Source organism: Perca fluviatilis, chromosome 20, assembly GCF_010015445.1.
Source record: "Perca fluviatilis chromosome 20, GENO_Pfluv_1.0, whole genome shotgun sequence".
Classification (NCBI taxonomy): domain Eukaryota; kingdom Metazoa; phylum Chordata; class Actinopteri; order Perciformes; family Percidae; genus Perca; species Perca fluviatilis.
In genome coordinates, this window is record NC_053131.1 from 14,502,960 (window position 1) to 14,524,070 (window position 21,111).

The 21,111-nt window shown below is 41.3% G+C and overlaps 1 protein-coding gene across 3 annotated transcripts in view; it reads left to right on the top strand.

Moving 5' to 3' along the window:
- The first annotated feature begins 1,725 nt into the window (after positions 1–1,725).
- The window catches only part of zgc:110158 (uncharacterized protein LOC553590 homolog), a 43,955-nt gene continuing 24,569 nt past the window's right edge, over positions 1,726–21,111 (top strand). Inside the window, exons 1-4 of one of the 3 annotated variants that reach the window (XM_039786576.1) lie at positions 1,726–1,975; positions 11,622–11,694; positions 12,356–12,417; positions 15,002–15,086. In XM_039786576.1, the coding sequence (XP_039642510.1) occupies positions 1,920–1,975; positions 11,622–11,694; positions 12,356–12,417; positions 15,002–15,086 (276 nt within the window). In that variant the 5' untranslated portion in view covers positions 1,726–1,919. The remainder of the gene's footprint in view (positions 1,976–11,621; positions 11,695–12,355; positions 12,418–15,001; positions 15,087–21,111) is intronic. The other 2 variants (XM_039786575.1, XM_039786577.1) reach the window with 2 other exon arrangements.

The window sequence follows — 21,111 nt, forward strand, 5'->3', positions numbered from 1 at the left end:
TGTAATTCCACATGCAATAGCTATGACTGGAACAAAGAAAATGGCGGAAGGAAGAGAACATTTTAAGGCATTTTTTTTTGTGTCTTGCTTTGCATTTCTGTGAGATTAAGAGTTTAAGTACAATTCAATGTTATGAACATATACAGTATCACTTGTAAAACAACATTAGTCTAACTATTTTGTGTCTTTCAGTACATATTTGTTGCTATACATTATTATTTCACCAAGGTACATTCTTGCAATTTACTCTATTATTCCTCTGTTCTTTTATATCGTATTGGCTCATCATGTTTGTATTCTAATGTTAAAAAAAAACAAGTCCTACCACACACATTCAGAAATGTATTTCTCTCTCTCGCTCTCTCTCTCTCTCTCTCTCTCTCTCTCACACACACACACACACACACACACACACACACACACACACACACACACACACACACACACACACACAAATACATGCGCTTGTCTCCACACATACACACACCAGCGTGCGCACAAACACACATGCACACAGACAGTCAGCTGTGCCCTTCCCACAGCTATAGCACGAAAACAGAACACACTGCCTGTCCCTGCCTTACACACATATACACACACATGTGCACACACAAACTCTGCAACTGCCCTCTACACACTCTTAAAGGGACAGGACACAGACTTATACATCACTACCAAGAGCCAACCGCATACCTGAACACTAAAATAACATTTACAATAGCTGTAGCATATATTATAATGGTCTTGATTAGCAAGAACCTACAATGTGATTGTATAAAAATGTAAGAGTTTACTACAAGAAACGTTTAACTAATAGCAACAATTTGTGTATGATGATTTCTAAGTGTTACATATTGTATGCCATCAGTTTACAGTTTAATTTAAATGAGTATACTGATGTACTTCATTTTGAGAGTGACTTACACATGACCATAAAGATACTGTAATGTAACTGACCAACAATCTGAATGAAATGTTTACATTTAAATTAGGTAAATGGTAGGACCTTAAAATTGATAAAATGAATGCTGCTCTAAATCTGCTTTTCGGTAAAGATGGAAAATTTTGGAGCCACAAAGGAAACTATGAAAACTGGATGTGGCAGCCTTAACAGAAGTTCCAAATGTTTACAAGTCAATAAGGATGAAAAATATAGACAAACATAGAGGTATTTTTGTATTGCATTAAAAAAATGGTTTCCTATTTGCAGTAATATAATCAGGTAACTTGATAACCTCAGTCAGTGCTGTGCATGATCTGTAGGAGGGTCAGGGGTGAAAGAGGCACCTTTAATGTGTGTTGAGTAGGGGAAATGTTCAAATATGTCCTGAGGTCCTACTGTTGGACAGGTACTTGGGTTGAACACAGGGGCACTTCAGGGGGAATTTAGGCCAACCCAGGTGGGCATTTGGGCCAATCAAGTGCCCTTCTGGTGTGACATTAGGACAAATCATGGTACATACATATCATGGTTAAATAAAAGTTTCAAAATAGTAATAGCAATTAGTATTAGCATTTTGGTATTGCACATGAACACAATGCAATGTAAGGCCTGAACTTAAAGGCCTTCAGAAGAGACCTTGAACTTGAGCGAAGTCGACAAAAACTGAGACACTGTGGCTTTAAGAAGCCCCCACCCTCTCACAACAGGGGGGGCGTGAGCTGAATCCAGGAACAGCGATTGAAAAAAAAAAAAGCTCCACCAGTGGACTGTTTCAAGTTACCCCCGGCTGAAACCCTGCCTGATTTGTGGGCAATGTTGGGGATGTAGAAAAAAAGGAAACCGGAGCAAAGAGAGCGCAAGGGAGAGATAGGGAGACAACACTAACTGGGTAGCTATGGAGATAGTAGGTTTTCCTGGTAGCTTTCTTTGACAGGTGTCGAGTGGGATAAAATAAAGTATCAGAACATCCTCCAAGATGTACGGCAAGGGTAAAGGAGCTGTGGTCCCCTCCGATAGCCAAGCAAGAGAAAAGTAAGTAAATTATTGCACTGTCACAACAGAGATCCAGCCAAGAAGAGTGTGCTAGGTAGCTAAACTTGCTAACAGATGTGAGGCAGCTCAGTCACTTCAGCAGCAGCACGCATGTTCAGCAAGCTCTTTTTTAAATTTAACATACAAGCTACAAAAGTGATGCTGTGATATTTTGTTCGTTGTGTTTTCCACTTTTTGTGTCGTGGTGCCTCTTGCATCTTCCAACTACACAGGCATGGCTGCTAAGTTAGCCCAAGCAGCTAGCCACACTGCCAGTTTCACTCGTGTCTTTCTTGTTTCTTTCAAATTCAAAACAAAGACTGGCTGTTTCAGCGACCAAAGTTGCACCACTTCTACAAGGAGGGAGTGTTGCTGCACATGTTTCCAGTAATAATGCACAATGTGCACTCGGGGCTGAATTGCCTATGAGGAACACTGATGGGGATCCCACTTTAGTACCATCTATTCCCTCGCCTCAGTGTGAGGAACAATGCATTTGGAGTGACGCTGTGCATTGTAGCTAGCTGGCTTTTGTGTCGCCCCGCGGAAGCAGCAGGTAAAAATAGAATACAGCTGTTTGGGGCTTTGTCACAAAATAGCACAGGAACGTGTACTAGAATTGTTCCAAAATTATACTCTTGTCTCCGAACGCTGGCTACATTGTATCCATGTGTGTGTGTGTGCGCTCAGCGGAGACCCGCCGCTACGATCTCCGAGCAAGGAGAGCTGCGCCTCATAACTTTTGTGGCCCGTACAGATTTCCTTCAGTCACCCCGAGTTGTGCGAATGAGTGCTGGAGATAAACTGCTTGTGATTTGCCGCCACCGCCTGCTGTAGGAGACCCAAACACAGGCGTTTCAGTGGCTGTTTTGTCAGGAAGCTTAGGTGGCGTTAGCTTGGGGAGCTGTAGCCCTCCAATCCCTTTGTCTGAACGCCACCGTCTCGATGTCTGTTGTTCGCTCAGGAGATGCATACCTCACGTTTACCCCACAACTAAACAATCTGCAGGGCCTTCAAAATACTCTGGAATATGAATTCAACACACTCCTATGCATCTATTCTGAAATAGAAGCCAGTATCTGCAGGGAACTTTCTTTGCTTAATAGTCACCGCTAACAAAGCCAACTAAGACCTGTACATGCTTTCATTAAACTTTGTTAGATGCAATTGTTTCAGAGCCATGTGCTGTGTTAATGGGCAATGGTAGTTCATATTACAATACAGCTGAATAACCTAGAGGTATATAAGTGGTAGGAGCCCACGGGTGAATGCTTATGGCTTTATTCCTCACAGCGGATGGGTTGAACACTATAAATGCTCACTCTGACTGGCTGGACCAGTCAGCAGATAAGGGAACTCGAGTGGGACAGAGTTGTCAGACTCTTGTATGTTTGGGTGAATACTGTATATGCCAGCAGGCATCCCATTACCCTTTTTAAACTCACAACTTCTTTTGCTGTGTTGTGAACCCAAATTCTTTATTCTTTCTTCTTATGCATCGCTCTTCTAATGTCTTTCTTCATCTGCCTCCCAACTCTCACTTCCCATCTTTTGCTGCTCCTCAAAGTCCTCATCCCTCGCTTCAGCGTTGAATTATTGAGACAGACTGAAGCAGCTGCTCTCAGCTTTGCGTCAGAGTTGAGAGAGACAGGAGAGAAGGAAAGAGACAGAAGAGAGGGAGATATGGTGGGCAGACTCATCCATGTTTAAAGAGGGGGTTTTGTCGTGAGCCTCAGGCAGGATGTCAGGTGTGCCGATGGTGTACATCAGGGAGTTTTCTCACTTTATGGGAGTAAGCGTATGCTGGCACTAATGTCCCATCTCAGAATGTAAGTGGGAATGGCGGGGAGGGAGGTCAGGAGGTCACCTCGCGTAGTGTGATGGAAGAAAATCTAGTTTCAGCTTGAGAGAGGATGGGGAAAGTCAGCCAGTAGAGTGTGATTTCAGCAATATGGTGTAAAATGTTGGTGTCACCAGGTCATATAACCTTAAAAACTAGGGTGTAAGGGTTGCTGGAGCTACCATTCAGATTTTTTTTTACCTTGCCTTATGAATATAATTTCACATTCTGGCTGTCAAAAACAACCACTGCTTTTCTTCTATTTTCCTCTCCATCCTGATTTGACTGTTCCTCTGATCCCTGTACCACCTATTGTTTCTTCTTCTATACAAATGGGTCATGCCCCCTCTTATATTCCAGTCAAAACTATTTTTTCTCCTCTGCCTTCACTCCACTATCCTACAGCTGCTCCCTCTTTTTACACCCCCCCTCCTCCTCAAACTTCTCTTCCTTTTCTATGAGCTAGCTTCTGAGCTTTAATAATGCAGTAGGCCAGGTGCACGCACACGCAGCCCCTTTTGCAACCCACACAAAAACACACATACACACACCACACATAAAAATTTCATTGAAGGCCTCTTGGGGGGGGGGGGGCGTCCTACAGTGTGATCCTCGTATCCCCAGACATAAGACCAAGTCCTTAGCTATTTTCTTCTCGTCAAACTCTTTTAGAAAGCTGCACATGTGTTAAGCAAGCCTGTTAACCTGCAGTGAACAGGGAGATGCAAACAGTATCAATATTTGAAGCACATGCTGTGTCTTAACACATCCTGTGAGCTTTTGCCAGGCATTTCAAAACTGTCAAAATCAGTATAGATGCAGGGGATCTACATGTTAAAGTGTGATCAGTAGACCGCAAAGTGCATAGTTAAAATATTTGTGTGTGTGGCTCAATACTAGACTGACTTGCAAGTGGCAGTGCCTTACACTCTACACCAGCGGTCACAAAGAGCTTTGTGACCTACAAATTGCTAGGAGCCTCAGAAAGTGGTCAGATTCCCCTGGCTAAAGTGGTGGTTTATGTGTGTTTAGCCTCATAAGAGCATCGGCCATTTGTACAACAACCAATCTGTCCCACTGTCTGTGTTGAATAAGTAAGTTGGTGCAGCCAGGATATTGTTGCATTTAGATATTTGTGCAGTATTGTAGATGCAATACGTTAAATATTATTAACCAATTCCGGGAAGTTTAGAATTCAAGGCCGCTTTTGCTTTGTTTGTTTGTTCATCTGGATGTCTGCCTGCTCATGTATGTTTTCTTATCTTGGTGACAATCTGCAGGAGGGGAAGCTCAGCCATTTATTACCTTCCGTGCAGGATGGCCTGCTGTACACACACAGACACGCATGCCGTGCCCATTGAAACTACTATCACTTCATACAGGAGGGGTCACTAAACGCATGTTCAACTTGCAGCTGACGCGTTCATAGTATAACACGTCACACTTTAATATGTGGTCAGCATCATTTGGTGAGACTCATGTCTGCGACTGTGGTCCCACGCGTGTTTCAAATAAACTATAGAATTACAAAGTATTGAATTACATAAGTGCAAGGCAGAGTTTCAGTTTCTGTTCTCTCTGGCTGCTCTGTCTCTCTTGCACTCTAACTTTTTCTCTCATATATATATATATATATATATATATATATATATATATATATATATATATATATATATATATATATATATATATATATATATATATATATATATATATATATAAATATAATGGGGGGTGGTGTATATAATATATATATTTTCTTCAACAAGTGGTGGTATCACTTAAATGATATTCAAATGTCAATTACTTTAAAAGGAAATTCCTATGCTATCCATAATGTAAAGCCGTTTTAACAAAAAAAAAAGGGGTTGTCCATCCTATGCTCAGTAGGGTTGGGTATCGTTTTGGGGGTTTTCCGATACCAGTGCTAAAACGATACTTTTAAAACGGTGCTGGTGCCTGAACCGAAGATCACCAAATTACAGTCTGTGACATTAAAGAATGGCTTGTTTATTGCTAAGGCCATGTGGTAAAAATGTAATGATTTATTAAAAATGTAATAACAATATCTTATAACAATAACTTACTTCACCAGTAAATTGCTGTTTAAAATGACAAAAACAACCAGTAAATGGGTATTTTCCAATATCTTTGAAAGCACCACGAGGCTTACTAGTTTCAAGAAAACACACCGTTGTGTTGTTTTTTTCGACAACGGCAGCTGCACACTGTTAAGTCCCGCTGTTGGAATCCTCTACAGTGAAATACAGTCACACTTTACACCATTTAGCTGTCAGCACTTTAACCGTGTTTAAGCCAGTTACTAGCTAACGGTAGGCTAACGTTACCTGCCAAGTGTAGTGTTAACGAGCGTCCCGTGCAGCGATGCTTCTGTTGCCTCTAACGTCCATTTCGGAGCATCAGAGAGAAGCACGGGCATTTAAGTGGCACCGAAAATGAGGCACCGAAATCCGCGTTGCTATTCAGTCCAGTAGATACAGGTCGTTTTGGCACCGGTGCCGTATTAGCACCGGGTTTAAGTACCCAACCCTAATGCTCAGCCTAGGTCCCGAGGACCCATTCAACCACTGAGTCAGTTAAGTCAGAAAAGGGGTTTATTGTATATGGACTAGGGCTGGGCGATATGGAGAAAATCAAATATCACGATATTTTTTACGAAATACCTCTATCGATACCGCAACGATATTGTAGTGTTGACTATTGGTGCTTTCACAAAATATTTACACAATGAGATTTGTGATAAATAATCATCAGTAATGTTGATATTATGACTAAATGGGTAAAGGGAAATAATAGAACAGTTACAACAGTCTGGTAAGTTCAGAAAATGACATCACTTTACTGTAATGCAGCCTTTAAAACCCATCTGTGCCATATCACGATATCCAAAATCTAAGATGATATCTAGTCTCATATCACAATATCGATATAATATCAATATATTGCCCAGCTCTAATATGGACTGCTGACGAGCCCTCATAATGACTAGCAGTATGTGGTCCAGGCATGGCTGTTTCAGTGCCCATGTTATATAGACAAGGTTGGTGAGAAAGTAGGGCTTCTCGATTATGGTTAAAAAAAAATCTAATCACGATTATTCTGGTCAATATTGAAATCACGATAATTTAACACGATTACTCGTTGACTTCTGGAAAGATGTTGCAATTATTGAACTTAAAAAAACAGTGGAAAAAGTTAAATAAATTAACAGTAAAAAAACCTGTGAAATTTGCCTTAATATTTTTCCTATTTAAACTTATTTTTTTCAGTCACAACACAAGAGAAAATAAGAGTTTACTTGCAAAACGTAATGAGCTAAATAATTGTTTTTCTCGATTATTCTGTTTTTGTGATCTTTGGGAGCCGAAATCATAATCACGATTTACATTGCGATTAATTGCACAGCCCTATGAGAAAGTAGAGGTAGGCTGATGTAAACACTTCCATCTATAGTTTTGTCTGAATTATTAGCATTGTCCTACTTTTTTATCATACCAAATGCCATTTATTGTGTGTGCTAATTAGTATGTGGAGTGCAGATTGCTTTGACATCCAAGCAGAACTCATCATGTGTCATGCTTGAATAATAACTTTGTTGCTTTCGGATTTAGATCTTTTGCCATGTTTAAGAAAACGCATTTAATTATACAGTTCTTAAGAAGCAAGCATTTAAATCTGCCAGCTGCCACCCCTCCTCCTGTGATGACGTTTAGAAAATGTTGCATTGTGAAGGGCAAGGTGTGATCATTGGCGACCATTGGCTCCGTACTAAAGTTATTATATATTTGCCTATTCATATCTTTAAGGGATTACATATTTTGCATACTAACAATGCATGTTTTAAACATTTGCATACCATAGTAAGAACTGGTCGGGCACGGATTGTATCTCCATTATAACACACTACAGCAATTGTTGCCATTTCTTTTCCTCCAATGCTCCCATGTGCTCACCTCATCTGTAGCTTGATTCGAGGCATTTAGCAAAAATAATAACTAAATGAGTTAATTCTCGCCTTTACCCGTACACAAAAATGTGCAGGGCTTTACTATCCCCCATGTGGGCATTTACTTTGTTTATGGTTATTTTCATAGGGACACACTTAAGTGTAGACTATTAACTAAATAGACTAATGCCAATGCCATATATTATAGCATTTATAGCCTAAGATCATTTGGAACACTTGTTCCTAAATGGATATTCATAAAAAAAACATAAGCAATAACCGTGCGTGTGTGATCATAAAAAACATAAAACAATAAATAGAAAATACAAACTATAATAGAAGAACCATAAAAGTAGAGAAAATCCTCCAGGAAAGACATCTGATCGATCATGCCTAGTTATTCTTCAGGGACTTTAAAATTATCCAAATTGTGATAGTGATTATTTTCATCATCAGTTAATCTGCCAATTATTTCTTCTGTTTTAATCCTTTGGTCAATAAAACATCAGAAAACCGGTGACATCATTGAATGTCTTGCAACAGTCCAAACCCCAAACTATTCAGTTTGGTATATTGTAAGACCAAGAAAAATTCTCACACTTGTGATCCTGGAGTCGTCATTTGTTTTGGCATATTTTCTTGAAACATTGAGTGCTTAATCGGTTACCAAAGTAGTTGACTGATTAATCGACCAATCCAGTTTGATTTCTGTGGTGTCACAAGTTCCTCATATTCACTCCAAAGCGGTCTGTTCAAAGGAGGCTTTTAGGAAAGATGGTTTCACCTTTTATAGTGCGTTCAATTTGTCGGAAACGTTGGAAACACGCTCCCTGAACTCGGATTTCCGAGTTGGGAAGTCGGGACAACCTCCTAGTACCTCGAGCTCAAAATCCAACATGGCTGCCCCGTGCATCAGCAGCAGTGAAAGCTGTTGTAACATACAGTTATTAGCACTTCTATCTAATTTGTGTCTCACAAATGGCGCTTACCCATTGCTAGTACCAGCTCTGCTTGGCTCGACTCGACTTGGCTCAGCCGCAGTGCCCCCGTCCTCCTTTTTCCATTGCAGATTTAGTACCGCCTCATGCGTGGGGCGAGCGTGGCTGGTCGTCATAGCGCCACCGCAGGAAACTGCCGTGACTTAACGCGACACACGCACACATCGAAGGTGTGTTGTTTTAGATTCTCGGCTTGTGGCTGTTGCCACAGCCAGATGACAAACTTTGTTTCAAAAGAAGCTGGAGGCAGCAAAAAAAACCCACCGCTGGTTAAACTATTTAAAAATGGCGGTTTGGTTCAGGACACCCCCGTCTGTCGCTAGCGATGATGACGCAGTGATTGGTAACGATTTTCTCCGACCAGTCAGTAGTCTGCAGGTTCACGTCACCTTTTGGTGTCGCTTCAGCTCGCTTCAAACCTCGACAGATGTGATACTAAAAGTACCTCCGCTAGTACCAGGTACTGTTTTTCCTAATGGAAAAACCAAGGCCAGTCGAGCAGGTACCATGTAATGGATAAACGCTATGAATCAGTCGTACACACAGTCCTGATCAACATCTATCTGTGGACTTGTTAAGCTGTTTGTATGCACAACAAAACAGCGTAATGCATTGTTATCAACTGGTATTGCTAACGGTGGCTAACCTGGCTAAAGCTACCCCACAATTAAAAATCAGACTTGAAAATGGAACGCATTTAACTCGGGTGTGACGTCATTCCCAGCTCCGAAGTAAATGGAACGCACTATTATCAGCACTATTATCACTGAGTATCATAGGAGATGGTGATGCAGAAATGTATAGATAAATTATGCTGTGGCAAATTCAGTACAGTTATTAAAACGTACCCTATGTATTGTCTTTAGAACACTGTGATAACCGTGATACCTATCAGCTTCCTATCCCAAACTTTTCTTGTCCAACTACATATCATGTTACGAGGCTTAATGGCACTAAATGTGCTGAAATAAACATAATCTTCATCACACCATTTCACAACAAAAGCAAATGGGCTGTGAGTGGTTAAAAACGAACTGCACAACAGCCGTATTATCTCAAAACCATGTTTCATTGATCAGTTCATTGACTAATGATGGGGACTATGACATTGAGCTACTGTCCTTCTTATTAGGACCTTATTGGCCTGTCAGAGGACTGTCTGCTCTGGCCACACAGGACACTGTCATATCCACGCTGCTGGTCGATTGATGGTCCATTAACAGCCTATTAAACACGACTAAGTGAAGGCATTAGGAGTACAATGTTGGGCCAATGGGGTTTCCCACTCCACAGCACGGTTCTGGTGTCTGTTAATAGACCCTGTTGGATTGCTGTTGTCAAGTGTGGCTGGTTATAATAATGATTACTAAAAATTCCAGGCAACAGCTTTTAAAATATAGTTGGAATTAGTGGGAATGCTTGTCGTGTGCAGCTATTCTTTCAGTATTTAGTGTTTTCATTCAGATCATAATATTTTTCGTACAGGTCAGCAGTTTTTTTTTTTTTTTCAGCTTCTGCTGTGATTTGACGACTGGATGCTTAGGGTTGGTAAGATTAGTGGCAGAACTATACAGGCCACTGTAAGTGCTGCTGAGAAGATGTGGCCCTGTTTTCAATTGCAAGACGTTTTCCAGCAACCAAGGAACATTTTGGGGAGGTACTCTAGAAATTCACCTGTATTTCAACCACAGGAACCTAGAGACATTTTTAGTTATGGGGTCGTGGTTTCTACCCTCCCAAAAGTCCCTGCTCCTAAAGCAGTACTTTATGGCCGACCAGCAACTATCAAAGTGAAGGCAACAGTACTTAAGGTTGCTGACTGGTCAAACATAAGCCTCGAGGCAGCAACGACTTGTGTACGGCATTAATTTATACTGCAAGCAAACACCGGATGTTGCTAGTGTTAATATTAGGATTCGGGATGGGAAGCTCTTAATGTCATTGATGTTTAAATTACAGTTATGCAGCCAACATATCTATATATTCATCATATTCTTTATTCAGGACACACACAAAAAATGGTCCATAGCACAATACAAAACATGGCAAAAAACCGACAAATACAAGATAAAACACATACAATAAGAAATGACTACAACAGTCAGCGTTCCACAATGCACAAAAAGAGTGTTCAGATATTAGCATATAGCCTAAAACGCCAATGGTTCCACAATCTCGAAGTGAACCTAACTGCACTCAATGCAGGGTTCACTAGCATATTGAGCAACAAACGAGATAAAAGAAGTCAACAAGCAAGAAAAACAAAATGTAACCTTTCCCTTTTATCTGCTAATTGTTAGGATAGGTTATGTGCTTAACCAGAAAAAGCACTCACTCATCCTGCCTACTGGAGACGAGCATCTTGACTTGTCACTCCTGCCACCTCTGCATGTCTCTTTTCCAGCATCCATTCAAACATCATTGTCACACAACAGTAAATTTACAAGAACAGCGTGACTCTGTGTTATTTCAAGCAAAAACCACAAAGCCACTTTTTTTTCCTTTTTTTTTTTTTTAATCCAAAGTTGTTCTGTTAATATCTAGTCTTTGTTTTTTTTCAGATGTGGTGCACAAAAGATGCAAACACAAAAAACTGAAATAACGTTTAGTCCCCGGAATAGTTCTCGACTATTAGCTCAAGGGGCTTAGAGTTTATGGGACAGTTTGGTTGAAATTTGGTTTTGTTGTTCTGCTTTTGGTTGTGAACGAAGTGGGCCGCCCGAATAAATCAAGTCTTAGTTGCAAAATAGGCAAGTTAGGAAGGAAGAGTCTGAGGCTGTCTTGCAAATAAAGGAGGCTGAATTTGGTCACTAACATTTTTTTTTTTCCTTTGCATTTCAGGTTAGCATTATATGTGTACGAATACCTGCTACATGTGGGAGCACAGAAGTCCGCACAGACCTTCCTGTCTGAGGTAAGATGACATCCATGACCGTAACTAGTTTATTCCTTTTTGTGAAAATTGCTTATCTAGAGCTAGCGAGATGAGATAAAGAATTGATGAAAAATCTCCAGCCAGGAAATCAAACGCATGTCACATGGGCCTTGATGACTAATGAATGTGAAGAAACAGCTTTCCTCATTATTCAAACTGTACATACTATAACCCAGCCATAGTGGACTTGTGTTGTCAGTGCAAACATGATTACAGAGCATGAGGTGTATCAATTTTTCAAAAGGAAATCCTATAAAGTTACACCAGATCATGCTCCCTGTCATGGATAATCTTAGTGTAAGAACAACTGTCTGTGGACATTGTAGACATATGTAGGCATTGTAGTGTTTGTATACATTTCTTCCCAACAGCCCTTTTGGGTGTAGACAGGCTAGCGGTGAATGGGTATACGTCTTCCCTGGTCCCAAAACATATTTCACATGTAAAAAAGGAACAGAGATGTAACGGAAGGAAGAGAGTCGAGAAGACGGAGATCGACGGAGCCAGAAAGATGCCCGTGTTCACGTCCGAGGCCATTGACAGTTTGAGACTAACTGATTATATGTTCTTAACCCCTGGACCTGCAGACATAATCCTCCTCTCTAGTGGCCGCAAGTGACTCTTCTCTCCTCTCCTCTAGATTCGATGGGAGAAGAATATTACATTAGGGGAGCCTCCCGGATTCCTCCATTCGTGGTGGTGGTAAGTGTCGATTACAGTTTTTTTTTTTTTTTTTTTCTTCCTTGTTTGATTTGATACAGTTAGCCTTTCCATGTTATTTGCTTGAGCTTGTAAACCGTTTTCACAGTACATGTCCTAAGCTGCCCCACACATACGCACTCATTGATATTTAGGTTTGGGAACCAAAACTCAAATTAGACAAATCAATAATAAGTGTTTCTTCTGTGCAATAAGCATGTGACCTGTTTTCACTCCGCCACTCAAAGATTCGGAGAAGAATCGTTAATAACCGGAATCGATAAGCAGAATCAAAATCCTTCAAATCCAATCAAAGATTCCCAACCCTGTTGATGGGGCTCTGCTTTCCATCCCGACCCTACATAATTCATTACTGTCATACGCACAAACCGTAGCTTAATTTGAGCTTCCACGGTCTGAAGGGTCATGGAAGAGCCATAATTACATTTTGAATATATTAAACTTTTTATATAAACATACAGATATTATGTTACTTGATTTAATTGATGGTACTTGTCCCCAGTCATGATTTTAAAAATGACTTCCATAGGTGGGAGGTCTAGCAGAGTCTCAGCCTTGGGGTTGACCAGAATCATCGAGGGCGTGACCCCCTCCCTCCCCGTCTTCTCCCCTCTCCTCCAGTTCTCTGTCCTTCACCCCCCCGTTCCTTAAACAATAGATCCAGATGGTTGGGAATGGACCCTCCCCTCCCCCTATTCACCCCATCGTCACCCTTTGTGTGCCCCCCAACCTCCCACTTTTCTCCTTTGTTCATGTGGGAGAGGGATTCTTAGCAGATTAACCCTTTGCATTCCATCTTCCTTTGTGTCATCTCCCCCCTCCTGTCATTTCTGCCCCTGGCTCAGATTTGACCCCTAGGGCTCATCTTGAGCACCGATCGACAGTTTCACTTGTTTTTGGACGGAGCTGTCACCCATGGTTCACAGTCACTCAGTTTACAAGGAATCCGGATGAGGAAGTGAATTGCACCACACGTTTACAGGCAATACAATATATGTTTATTTTTGTGTAAAACCCACGTTTAGATGCAGCAGTCTTTTCACTTGCTCCTTCCTCAGGAAGATTAAAGCACCGCTACAAAAACGGTGCCACTGGATTCACAATAGATTCACTATGTTGCTGAAGGACACTGTACTGCTATTAGAACTGTACATATTCCAAAGGAACAAATATTTAAGAACCTATGGATTTAGAATTACAGACTTGTAAATATATTCTTAAATGGTCTTTAAAAAGTTCAGTATCTAGTGTAACTTTTCACCTCAGGCGGTGGCTCTGCTGAGTCAGAAGAATGAACGGCAAGCTTATAGAGCACCATCAGCAATATGAGACCAAGGACATGTTTTAATAAAAAGAAAACGAAGGAACAGAATAATAATTTTGAAAGCATACAAGTCTGGATAAATCCATAGAATAGCTTTGTTTTCTTGTTCAATAAAGGACTTCAATCTAGGTGTAGGTTATTTCTTTACAAATTATAATAAAATAAGTATAAAGTATAAAATGATGTCTTTTATCTGTGGGCAAACCATTCTCCTCCTTTTCGTCCTATCTCCTTGTTTAGGCTTGTAGTGAAAAAAGGAGATCATTTTTTCGACTGGTTTCGAAGGATTAAGTCCAGTAGCCTCTAAGCATTTCTCCCTGTTGATGTGTCCTTGAGCAACACACTGACATCCTTATCATCTCTAGCTCAACCCATGCACTCTGTCTTCTTGTGGAAGGAGGAAGTTCCAGGATACAACATTTTTTTTTAGATAAAAATATTCCATAAATTCCTCTTTATATGCTCAAACAACTTTCACTGGAGCTCAAGAGGAGTACTGTAGTAAGCCTCCCAAATATGAAATATGAAGTGCAGAGGTGTATGAAAAAAAAGAATCCAGGGTGTGGGATTCAACATGTCTGTGTGCATCGCAGATTGTCAGGACATGTGAAGTGGCTGCCTGATTAGTCCTTTCGTTAGCCATGCTGCTGTTTCACTCTGTTTATAGCACTTCTACTAAATCAATGTGCAAAGACTGATTCAATTAAGGCCTCTTAGACAGGTAGCACACAAGCGGTTAGCGTTGTTAGGTGCGTGCGTTTGTTATTTTCCACTTACAGTGTTCGAATAAACTGAAACAAAAGCTGTTATGAAAACAGTTTATGTATATGTGTCTGCTCACAATGAGGCCATATACATGTCGCTGCTGGTAAAAGAGGGTATTTTAGGGATTGAGTTTATCTGTAATTTTATCCTTAGTGTGTGTGTGTGTGTGTGTGTGTGTGTGTGTGTGTGTGTGTGTGTGTGTGTGTGTGTGTGTGTGTGTGTGTGTGTGTGTGTGTGTGTGTGTGTGTGTGTGTGTGTGTGTGTGTGTGTGTGTGTGTATTTTTGAGTGAGTGAGAGGTTGATTGAGGGGGCAACACTGGCATCATGTCCCTCTTATGCTCAAGTGTTTAAGAGGCAGTTTAAGAGCGCTAGGGAGATAGTGAGAGTGTGTGAATGGGTTATGAATAGCCGTTACACATCTGCTTGTATTGCTCTGTATGGTAACCTTTGACTCTCTCCCCCTCCTTCTCATTTCAGTGTATTCTGGGATTTGTATTGTGCGGCTCCAGACCGGAGGGAGACCTGCGAGCACTCCAGTGAGGCAAAGGCCTTCCATGACTATGTAAGTGAAAAACGTCTCTGCAGCCACCTTTTTATTGTCTTCTCACAGAAAAACACTCACTCGCTGTGGAATTTGTTCTCTTTTATATGTCTGCTTGAGACACACATGCAAACACTGTATATGTTTCTATAGCGACATCAAGTGTGTAAGTGGCACCTACAACAGCAGGTAGAGGATAGTGTGCACCTTAGGAAATTTGGACAGGAGATATAATCATTAGCTGTCCCGGAGATGTCTCTCTAACGACTAAGAAATACTAAGGGCTGCAACTGATGATTGTTTGTCTTTTCGATTATTATTTTTTGTCTCTAAATTGTAAGTAAGAAGTGAAAAATGCCAGTCACAGTTTTCTAATACTGTATTCACACCGTTGCGTAAATTTTTTGTGTTACATCAAGTTACACATGCAAGTTTGATCGCTCGAGAAATATTTGAACTCACGTGGATAAGAGAATGAAGAAAATGTTGCGTGTTTGCGTTGTTTACCTGAAGGTAAAGAATTGAAAACAGTAATTCCTTCTTATTTAGAAACTGAAACAGGAATATTTCGTGTGTTTTTATTTTATTTTTTTTTAAAACATAAATGAACATGTTTAGATGTCCGTTACATTTCAGCCCCTGTCAAATAAGTTCACACAATGCTGATTAAGCCTACCACTGCCAGGGGAAGCTCACTGTACTTCTCAGTAGATGGGAGTTGTGTGACAACATTCCCGTGCTGGCACACCAGAAGAGTTGCGTTTTACATCAACCAGCCTGAGCTGAAGGGGGAAGAAAGGGGGGAGACATATCTGAATGTACAAAGTACAAAAAAGCTAAAGTTAAAGGTGCAATATGTAATATTGCATGTAATACTGGCAGCTAGTGGTTAAAATGGTTACTGCACTACCAATTCAAAATACTGGAGAGTCGTTTCTCCCGCCCCCTCCTACCCAGACTCGAAGTTCACGGGGGTTGCCAGGCTGAGACCGCAGAATTCACAACAATGTTGCTAGACACTTTTCTCACATAGCCAGACATTACTCAACAGCACAGCAGAGTAGCTAACGTTAGATGCTAGTCTCACATAGCCAGACATTACTCCACAGCACAGCAGAGTAGCTAACGTTAGATGCTAGTCTCACATAGCCAGACATTACTCCACAGCACAGCAGAGTAGCTAACGTTAGATGCTAGTCTCACATAGCCAGACATTACTCCACAGCACAGCAGAGTAGCTAACGTTAGATGCTAGTCTCACATAGCCAGACATTACTCCACAGCACAGCAGAGTAGCTAACGTTAGATGCTGGCTATATTGACAGTCATAAAAGCCCGTGCTCACGCGGAGCTCTGTAACCAACTGACAGACACACTTTTTCGGCTTAAAATTACAATATGAACCGCTAAAACCCAACAACCTCACCGTCCTTTCCACACGCCAGTCAGGCACACTTCCTCGGCTTAGAATTACAATACGAAACGCTAAAAATACCACTACCTTGCCGACGGAACACACTTCATTGGCTTAGAATTACGGCAACAATCGCTAAACACACCGCAAACTCACAGTCCTCTCTTCCCGATTTACAGCCCCCCTCTCGTGGCTTAAAATAACTCACCGTTGTCGGCTCCAGCCGCTGAACTACATGTTGTAAACAGCCATGGGCTGCTTGCCTGGTCCTCCCGGTAACGTTAGCAGTTAACAGGGTTAGCATGGCGGCGTTAGCCAGGACCAGTCGGGATCACTTTACTGGCTGTGTCTCAATTGATTTTGCGAGTAACCAACTCGGGTACTCTAGCTATATAATTCAATGTGAGTACACAAATGTTGAAATGACATAAAATGCCCGTCCCTAGTGGCTGTGATAAATTAGCCTGAAGCTAATGCTTACCTGTTCAGGAGGAAATAAGCCAATTCTGCATCCTTTTGGGATCTAAGCTGTCTCCATCTTTCAAATAAATCTCCAATATTTACCAGGGGGTTGTTACGTCTCTGGTCACGCAACTGTTAGAAACATGCTGTTTTCTTTTTTTTAGGTCAGGTAGAATCTATCTCCGTTGATCCTGTTCGTTTGTGTGCTGCTTTCATGGCTGTACTACCGTTACAGCTGTAGCGCGCTGGGTTTACGTTTTTACAGGTATATCTGGCAACCCGGCCTGGCTGTCAAACTGGGCCGTTGATAACAACACACAGATCAAAACATAAACATAAATTCCGTCACGGAATGTAAATTTCAAAAAGAAAAAATACTGACATTAGCATTGTTGTCAGAAAAGATAGTATTTCAGTTTAACATGTTTCCTTAATATCTGATGAGGCATTGGTGTCATTTTTGGATTTATTACAGTACAAATATTACATATTGGACCTTTTAAAACGTATAACCACTGTAAGCTTTCACGATATTTATTTAACTTTTCATTTATTTTTCCTTTTTTTTTTTTTTATTACAACCTTTAGTCCCCCTGGCATGTTTATAATTCTAGATGCAAGTTGTAAGGTGTTGTAAACTTGTATAATTGTCTCAATAAAGTTGGCAAAAAAAAAAATAGGGAGAGACCATAGCGACGGAGAACCAGCTACGAGTATGGCGGAAAATCCTAAGAAGAGTAAGAAAAGCTACTGCAGTGGATGCTCCGGATAAAAAAAGAACCTCGAAGTTCGGATGAAGGAGGAAAAAAAAGAGAAAGTAATCGACTGCGTAAATACTGAGAAATCACCTGCAGGCATGCGTCATCAGCACGCATCGACAGCGTTTGTGTAATTACTCTCACTGCTAGAGGGGGGGAGACAAAAGTTCGCACTCCAGCTTTAAAAAATAACTTTGACGATTAATCGACGAAATGTTTCAGTTACAGCAGGGAGATGTGTTGCATCAAACCAGGCGCTCCTTGTTTCACAAGTCGCATCAATAAATGACAAGACAGTTACAAATCGAACAGTGAGCGAAATGGAAGTAAAGTGAAAGTAAAAACGTTGGCGGATCGGCAAAAACAAAGGACATCATGAGTCTGAATTAAGGAATAGGAAATAAAATGTAAATAAAACCCGGCTGATGGATTTCTTGTGTTGTACTATCAAATCACATTCTGTTGTGTGGAAGTTCTGGTGATTAAGAGATGATGAGGACATCGAAAAGGACATATTGTAGCTCCTTAGCATGCTTTTCTTTTCTCTTGTTGCACTGAACCGTATCACCACAACTTTATCCAACCTCCTGAAACGTTATCACAAAGTACAATATGATGAAGCTATCAAGCCCACATAAGCCTCTGTAAGGAGAGACTTCTACAGTTAATCATCATACCTGACAAGCTCTTATAGATGCAAGGGGATTAGAAATGGTTATTAAATGGGAGGAGCCACTGGGGGTTTTCTCCACTCTGTATTCCCTTTTTTGAATAGTTCTTTTATTGGTGTCTTTCATGTCAATTTACTGAGAATCACAAGACTCTCCTGGATGACGTAACAATCAATTAGGTTTTATATTTTGTATATACACTCACCTAAAGGATTAATAGCAACACCTGTTCAATTTCTCGTTAATGCAATTATCTAATCGACCAATCCCATGGCAGCTGCTTCAATGCATTTAGGGGTGTGGTCCTGGTCTAGACAATCTCCTGAACTCCAAACTGAATGTCAGAATGGGAAAGAAAGGTGATCTAAGCAACTTTGAGCATGGCATGGTTGTTGGCATGGGCTGGTCTGAGTATTTCACAATCTGCTCAGTTACTGGGATTTCCACGAAAATTACTTGCTGATGGAAAATGGGCCGACTGATTCAAGCTGATAGATCAACTTTGACTCAAATGACCACTCGTTACAACCGAGGTACGCAGCAAAGCATTTGTGAAGCAACAACACGCACAACCTTGAGGCGGATGGGCTACGCCAGCATCTCCACTAAAAATAGGAAAATGAGGCTGCAATTTGCACAAGTTCACCTAAATTGGACAGTTGAAGACTGGAAAAATGTTGCCTGGTCTGATGAGTCTCGGTTTCTGTTGAGACATTCAGATGGTAGAGTCAGAATTTGGCGTAAACCGAATGAGAACATGGATCCGTCATGCCTTGTTACCATTGGGCAGGCTGGTGGTGGTGGTGGTGTAATGGTGTGGGGGATGCAGAACTGCCTTAATTCTTTGTGTCATTGATTCAACAAGGTGCTGGAAGCATTCTTTAGAAATGTTGGCCCATACTGATAGGATAGGGTCAAACACAGTGTTAGTATGGTGTTCCTAATAATCCTTTAGGTGAGTGTATATACACAATACCCATGATCCTTGGCCCCCGCAAATTCAATAACTCTTTGGCATTCCAGTTGGGAACAGAAAGTGGCACCATATTTGCTGAATTTGTCCAGGAAGACCCCGTATCTAAAAGTAAACCAATTTAAGCTGCAGATTGTGTTTTCAGTTTTCTCAACAGCATAATATTTAGCTTCCACCTGTGGTAAGGGGCTCACGTAACAGAGTTGGATGTTTCTTACCAAAATGTCATAGTAGAAATAGTCACCTTATATACCTTAATAGTTACCTACTCTCTTTTATGTACACAGGCTTGTACCTTTCGATTTATTATCAAAGAACCAGATATTTCTAAGCTTCGGAAGCGCTCTATTCAAAATTGTATGGAAAGGCAATGAATGGGACTCTTACTTCCAGAACAAGGGGTGCCCAAAAATTGCACCCACCACTTTTGTATCTACATAGTTTCTCTAGGAATCTTGAGAGAAAAATCATAAACTCAATTCCTGGACCCAGTGTCTAAGGACTGAGGGTGTTGTGTGCTGTACAGACTGCAAAGCGAAGAGACTAGAGGTGATTCAGTCACACCAAAAACAAAGGCCAAGTTTGCAGCAACAATGCTGTCCTTAGGAAGAAATTGGCCCTTTTGGGGCTAGAAACGACCCTGCTAGCTGGTGTGCCTAAAAGTTGGAAGAGCTGCCACAGGGAGATGCGCAGCATGTTGCCAAGGAATAAATGCGATGGAGAGATCTCTTTGCAGCCTTACGTCCCACAGGGGATGAAGAGGAGTAGCTAAGTAAGTAACGTTAAGTGGTAACGTCAGTGACATGTTTGAGCTGTTTTGCCTCGTACAAATGTAATGCCATCGTCAGCCCGCTCACTGTAAATGCAGACGTTGGCTTCTGATTTGTTAGCGGTTATATGTAACGTCACCATTAACATTGAACAGGCTAATGTTAGTTAAGGGATAACATTAACAAGCTTAACAACAGTGTTAAAGCTATAGTGCGTAGTTTCTTTCGCCCCCATGACGAATTCTAGGTAATGACAACAAAACTGTCTGCGCATCCACATGATACAAGCCTTCAGTGATCGTGCAACCCCCTCCACGCAGTTGCTAGTAGCCAAGGATGACACGGTGGATTAAAAAAAACATGATGGACTCTTGAGAAGAGGTATTTATCTTCACTCTAGTTTCTGCGTGCGAAAATCGCCGGACGAAACTAGTTTCTAAACAGAGATACTGAGAAATACAGAGAGAGTTGTGTGGAGCTGATAGTCTTAATTAGCTAGCTTTGTATCAACTCATTTGGCAAGGGCTTGAATGTAACGGACGTTAACACTCGGTGTAGCGGAGCCTTTAAGACTAATTAACAGTGACGTTTTAAAGCGCGGTTAAAGGTGAAATCTGTGTGTGTGTGTGTGTGTGTGTGTGTGTGTGTGTGTGTGTGTGTGTGTGTGTGTGTGTGTGTGTGTGTGTGTGTGTGTGTGTGTGTGTGTGTGTGTGTGAACTGTAACTGTATCCACTTGTGTGTAAATGTCATGTGTCGTGATTGACACAGTGCGTCTGTCTACAGCCTGTCCTCTCTGGTCAAGACAGTGTGGCATTGTGTGTGTGTGCTGTATAGTGTGGAGAGATAATGGAATAGAGTTCTAATCCGGTAATCCCAGCACTGGGCTGAGGCTAAGCCAGGGATTTATGTGTGTGTGCGCGTTTGGGTGGGTGGGTGTGTATTTTTGGACGGGGGGGCGTCTTTGGCAACCAGCCCATAGATGGGAGGGTGGAGGGGCT